The sequence below is a fragment of the Sinocyclocheilus grahami genome, unplaced genomic scaffold (assembly GCF_001515645.1).
Source record: "Sinocyclocheilus grahami isolate Dianchi unplaced genomic scaffold, SAMN03320097.WGS_v1.1 scaffold405.1, whole genome shotgun sequence".
In the NCBI taxonomy this organism is placed as follows: domain Eukaryota; kingdom Metazoa; phylum Chordata; class Actinopteri; order Cypriniformes; family Cyprinidae; genus Sinocyclocheilus; species Sinocyclocheilus grahami.
The window spans coordinates 742152-742710 of NW_015505584.1; the positions used below are offsets into that span (position 1 = coordinate 742152).

Here is a 559-nt window from a genome sequence, read left to right on the forward strand (position 1 = left end):
GTGTGTGTGTGTGTGTGTGTGTTTCCACTTCGCCGCGTTGGGTTCGAGCAGCAGAATGGGTGCTCGCTCGTTTGTCCTGTGATGCGGAGAGGAGGACGCGCCGGGGAAGCGGTTGTGTTGCTGCAGCGGGGGTCTGTGTCGCTGGAGCGGGCTAGCTCACTGCGCTAGCTCAGGCAGGATGATCCGCTGGATCCGACAGCAGCTGGTACGAGCCGTTTAGACTCTTTCCTCAGCTTCATTGCTTTGCTGCTTCGGTAAGTCTCATTAGTGAGGCTAGCGAGGAAGGTCTGGCTAATTAAATCATTTAATGAAGGCACAGGTCAGCGCTTCGCTTGAATTAAACCATGTAACGTTATGTATGTATTCTATTATGTCGTCTGTTTTATTTGTGTAACGTTAGATGATGACGTTATCGAGGGCGCGAATAAAGAGTTAATTTAACGGTTTTGTTTTAAAAGTCGTTTTGGAGGGAAGCGCGCGCGGCTCTTCGTGATTGCGGGTTGTTTTTGTTTATATAGTCTGTTGATTTATTTATTAGTTTAGTTTGCTTCCTGCTTTC

General features: G+C 48.1%; 1 protein-coding gene across 1 annotated transcript in view; it reads left to right on the top strand.

Moving 5' to 3' along the window:
* The first annotated feature begins 6 nt into the window (after positions 1-6).
* Positions 7-559, top strand: part of LOC107550661 (probable phospholipid-transporting ATPase IF) — a 54979-nt gene continuing 54426 nt past the window's right edge. The window contains exon 1 of the mRNA XM_016231999.1: positions 7-205. Coding sequence (XP_016087485.1) covers positions 179-205 — 27 coding nt within the window. The 5' untranslated portion in view covers positions 7-178. The remainder of the gene's footprint in view (positions 206-559) is intronic.